At 42.4% G+C, this 5,196-nt stretch overlaps 1 protein-coding gene across 2 annotated transcripts; it reads left to right on the forward strand.

The window, feature by feature from the left end:
• The first annotated feature begins 1,573 nt into the window (after nucleotides 1–1,573).
• rab9a (RAB9A, member RAS oncogene family) lies at nucleotides 1,574–4,800 on the forward strand. 2 transcript variants are annotated; one of them, XM_084311585.1, is made up of 3 exons: nucleotides 1,574–1,782; nucleotides 2,122–2,228; nucleotides 2,804–4,800. In XM_084311585.1, the coding sequence occupies exon 3, from the start codon at nucleotides 2,862–2,864 to the stop codon at nucleotides 3,468–3,470; it is 609 nt and encodes a 202-aa protein (XP_084167711.1). In that variant the 5' UTR covers nucleotides 1,574–1,782; nucleotides 2,122–2,228; nucleotides 2,804–2,861; the 3' UTR covers nucleotides 3,471–4,800. The 2 variants fall into 2 exon arrangements, with proteins under 2 accessions (XP_084167711.1, XP_084167712.1); XM_084311586.1 differs by having other exon boundaries at nucleotides 2,139–2,228.
• Nucleotides 4,801–5,196: the final 396 nt, after the last annotated feature.

A 5,196-nucleotide genomic window follows, 5' to 3' on the forward strand; every position in this document is an offset into this window, starting at 1 on the left:
ACAACTATGATTCTTTGTCTGGAGGTTTCGGATACCAACAGACAAAAAAAGAGAGTGATAATAAATGTGTTTTTGGTTCTTTGTCGTGTTGTTTCAGCTATACTTATTCCATGTCTGTAAGCGTGGGATGCTTGCCTCTCAGCACACTCTATAATATCTATGAAGGAAATGCAGTCACTATTGGGTTGGTATTTATTATTATAATTTATCACTAATAATATTATTGGAACTTGGTTCCAGGATCTGCTGGGCTGCTGTAATACATTCAGTCCAGGAGAAACGGGTTGTACTGTCTGCCCCAATGGTAACGATATCATGTATCTCTCTCTCTCACACAGCAACTTGAACACCGATACTGGGGTTAAGTATCACAGTTTCCTCCTCACCCTGCCGCCTTTCTGCGAGGGCGTAGCTTTGGAGGAGACGCCGGAAGGGACGGTGAACAGTTTCTACAACCTCTTCACCTAATAGAAGGAACCAAACCCCATTTATAGACATGTCCCCTTCTTAAATGCTCCCTTCGGAGCATCATATACACACTACCCTGTGAAGAGATGGAAATGTGAATGAATAAATTGGCACTGCTTTGTTTGCACAATAAACTGTTCAAGATCCTCTTCTTATTAAAAACACATGATTATTCATATTTCACAGTTTTCGTTCTTCATGTTTCATTCACGGCCAGGAGGCAGCAATGTAGTTCTCAAATCCATTTTGTTTAATTTGTTTTTTTCCCTTTACAAGTTTCTAAACAATATGATAAACAATTTAACGTGAATATCCATATAAGGCGAGACACTACAGGTGAATAGGGTAAACCATTTAACTAATAGATATCACAATGAAACTTCCCCAGTTGATTACTTATATTAAGACACTTTTTGTATTACAAGTTTTCTGAAATTGTATGTTTAAATATGCAAATTTTTACACTGAACATTGGATAAAGCCATTTTCAAAATTATAGTTTCATTTTGTTGACATATTAGAGCCAAAGGTTATTACAGAGGGGATTTTGGATATCTCTTTTTATCACTCCATAAATCAGAAAATACTCCATTCAGTCCATTTTTATGGTAAAATTCCATATTTCGCCATGTTTTAGGAATAAAATGTGATATAAATCAGGGTATGAATGCAATATCAACAAACCCTTCTGTAAATACCTTCAGAACATAGATATGAATAGAACTGGACGGGTAGTTACATGTCATCTTGACTTGACCATCGCTCTGCGATGTGGCACTGCCAGCGGTGACCTCTGTAAGCTCCAGGTTGCCCAGAACAGGGCAGCACGGTTGGTACTATATGGGCTGCTGACCAAGGTCTAATGCGAGCCGTATATGCATGCCCGCCGGGCGCCTCTCTTGGCCTAACGTTGAAGATAGATTGTCTTATAATACACTCATGCTGTCCAAGTTGGTCATGAGCAGTAAAACTCCTGTATCCATACATAAACAGATAGTCCCTGTCAATCAAGCGTTCCACACAGTCCGGTAGGTGGCGGTAATGCATCTTAAGTTGGTTGCCAACCGCCAATCAAATAAAAAGAAGAAGAATCACATACTGTACCTGTTGTTTGTTTTGACCCGATCACATGATCACCTTCAAGCTGCCTGTCAAGCTAACGTTAGCTATCTAACTTAGACTCAGAGGACAGTCCACTAGCCAACATTAACGACATATTTTGACCCAACGTTGGGAGCGACCAATAATTTGGTTATTTCGTGACCTTTTTATCAACTAAAACAGCTGTACAGACAGCAGTACAGACCGACCCAGGTACGTTACTGTGAACACACAGCTTAGCAGGCTAACATTAGCTAGCGGTGTTGTTCCGTTGGTTCCCATTTGTTTTGCCATCAGTTAAGTTAGCTGTTAGCTAATAATGTTAAATCTAGCAACTTGCATTAACTGCCTTTCACGGTCTTTATAATGTTATGTCAAGTGTAAATATTCCTTTATTAATCCCTTTGGGGAAATGTCAACAAGTCACAATATACTCTTGGCTAAAATAGGTCAGGTATTGTCACAGGAACTGAAGGGGGGGCTAAAGGGCCTCATTGACCAACAGTTTACAAGTAACTGCGAAGTTAACTCGGTGTTTATTTATGTTGTCAGTTGTTTTTACGTCACAGCACTGACTCAACATGAAGCAGAGACGCCTGTGAACAAAGAGGCCATAGCAACAGCAGCACATGATAGGAGGAGACATTAATTAAACACAGGTAAGTCAAGAAATAAGCTGACAAGTTAGTTTGCGCTCTCTCTCTCTGTTACACACACATACAAGATCCCAATCCTCACCATATGTTTGTCATATGTTGCTGGAATTCTGTTAGCTGCAGTCTTCTGTTTACCATTATAGATGTATGTGTGGCTCAGTGGCTGGCAGCCTACCATATCATCATACAAACCCACCACAGATAGATTTGTACAGTCTGACAGTGTTTCTACTGCACCGGTTTGCCCATCGCCATAAATAACCTACAAACCCGTCTGAAACACAGGAGGACTATTGTTTCAGTTGTTTGTGAAAAAACTGCTTGGTTAGTTTGTTCCTCTTTATCATTTGTAAGCTTTTATTTGTAGCTACTTAATTCATAGGCTGCTTTCTGGACACTTATCAGTGTCAGTACTCCTCATTGTGTCTTACTTGCCGTGTTCAGAATTTCAACTCATGTTGAAGAAGTTTCACTTATTTTAAGTGGCTCAGATTATGAACAAGAGCATCCGCTACGTTCCTAAAATGGGTGAGGTTAAGTAAACGAGTAACGCACACATCGCCTCTCTTAATCACCAGGTTGTTGCCTAACACAGTGGGTGTTGAGGAAGGAAGAGTGGATGTGTGAGTGGCAGCCATGGCAGCCAAGACCTCCCTGCTGAAAGTCATCCTGCTGGGCGATGGAGGCGTGGGCAAGAGCTCCCTCATGAACCGCTACGTTGCCAACAAGTTCGACACGCACCTCTTCCACACCATCGGCGTGGAGTTCCTCAACAAGGACCTGGAGGTGGACGGCCGCCTGGTCACCCTGCAGATCTGGGACACGGCGGGCCAGGAGCGCTTCCGCAGCCTGCGGACCCCCTTCTACCGCGGCTCCGACTGCTGCCTGCTCACGTTCAGCGTGGACGACGGCCAGAGCTTCCTCAACATGGGCAACTGGAAGAAGGAGTTTGCCTACTATGCCGACGTCAAGGAGCCAGAGAAGTTCCCGTTTGTGGTGCTGGGCAACAAGGTGGACGTGAGGGAGAGGCAGGTGACTACGGAGGAGGCCCAGCGGTGGTGCCGGGATAACGGAGACTCCCCGTACTATGAGACCAGCGCGAAGGACGCCACCAACGTGGCGGCGGCCTTCGAGGAGGCGGTGAGGAGAGTGTTGGCTACGGAGGACAGGACGGACCACCTCATCCCTACAGACACGGTTAACCTCCACAGAAAGCCTCGCTCCACTGCCGCCTGCTGCTCATAACACCAGGGCTTAGTCATACCTACAACATTTAGCATTTTGGTAGGTTACTTTTTCTCCTTGTCATAATATGGGACAAAAACATCCGTTTTGGTTTTCAGCTACCATAAATACATGTTTTCATGGCTCCTTTAATTAAGCTAGTATGGACTATGCTGCAGTTAGCTATACCCATTGGTTTCAATGATTAATATGTCTTACCACGCTGGAGTGGCTGCTACAGAACATTTATCCTCACATTGTGACAAGTGCCTTGTGAAAAAAAAAAAAAAAAAAAGGTAATGCCTGTGTGATGACACTGGAGGCCTAATGCTGTACTAATTACATTGTATCCACATCTCATTTAAAACGAATCATGCTACTCGTGTCATGGTGTCATTGTTATACTGTTGAACTTTTTTTTAATGCTAATAGTTGAACTCATTCCCACTGGGGTAAACAATAGAAACAGAAATGACTTAACTCTTTCTCTCAACTCTTGTGAGACTTTGGCGGTATGGCTACGTGAGATTAAAACCCCATCATGGTCTAATTACAACAACCTTTTGCACTGAAGAACCATGTACAGGCATTAAAGCGTTCCGTCTTGGGACGGATATCCGTCCATTTGATTTGGAGTCGTGACGGATTTTAACCTGAGCCAATCAGAGGCGTCAAATATCCTTTTTTCCCCTACCGCGGCCGCACCAAACAGTCATTTGCGAGCAATCGGCAAATTCTCAGGCAAATGCAACCAACCAGAAGGCGAGATTGTTCTGAGTTTACAGCCCTTTCACCCGCCTCCGCTGTGCTCAGCACCAATGGGAAGCGCCCATTTTGAGACTCTCTAGCGTCTAGCTCTACTCGCGAGTAAACTTGACTCATCAACACCATGCGGCAACTTTTTACGAGACCGTAAGTTCATTTGACTTATTCTAGTCTAAAGAAACATATATATTACTATTGCTATTGATAAATCTAGGTAACGTGAATGCCACAAAACGAATGCCTTTTGTTAATCAGAACGTTATTTACGCGACAAGCAGTGTGTTGTTGTCGTTGTTGTTGTTGTTGGTGGTGTTTCGTGTGTGTGCTTGCGCCGCTCGCTTTCTGATAAATGTATGAATGTTGATAAATCTAGATAACGTTAATGCCACAAAACTAATGACTTTGTTAATCAGAACGTTATTTGCGGTATCAATTGTTTTTAAGCTCAATAAACGTCTTTCTCCCATTTGTCCGGGAGATCTCTGGGTAACAGTACTGTATATTTGCATATCATATATGTCACAAATGTAACATTACTATATACCTGTATGTCATGTATGTCACTATGAATTGAAAACGGGGGACCCTGATGTAAACAAGACGAACGTCTTTCTCTGGTCTGCATCCCCTTAACAATTGTGTGTATTGAGCTGTACTGTATTGTACCCATTCTCCAATCTGTTAAATATTGATTGATTGTTATTAACAGATTGCAGAATGGGTACAGTACAGCTCAATACACACAATTGTTAAGGGGATGCAGACCAGAGAAAGACTTTCGTCTTGTTTACATCAGGGTCCCCCATTTTCAGTTCATCATAACATATATGACACACATGACATACAGATAGACAATACTGCTACATCTATACATTTATGACATACCAGATTTACAAATACAGTAGCCTATTGTTTGTTTGTGATACAAAAATAGTCTAAAAAGAGTATATACATTTGACGAAGAAACTGTACATTGGAGGTG

Source organism: Notolepis coatsorum, assembly GCF_963971535.1.
Source record: "Notolepis coatsorum genome assembly, chromosome: 3".
Taxonomy (NCBI): Eukaryota; Metazoa; Chordata; class Actinopteri; order Aulopiformes; family Paralepididae; genus Notolepis; species Notolepis coatsorum.

Bases quoted from the DNA above. Each gene is read 5' to 3' on its own strand.
- rab9a (XM_084311585.1), top strand. From the start codon at position 2,862: ATGGCAGCCAAGACCTCCCTGCTGAAAGTCATCCTGCTGGGCGATGGA.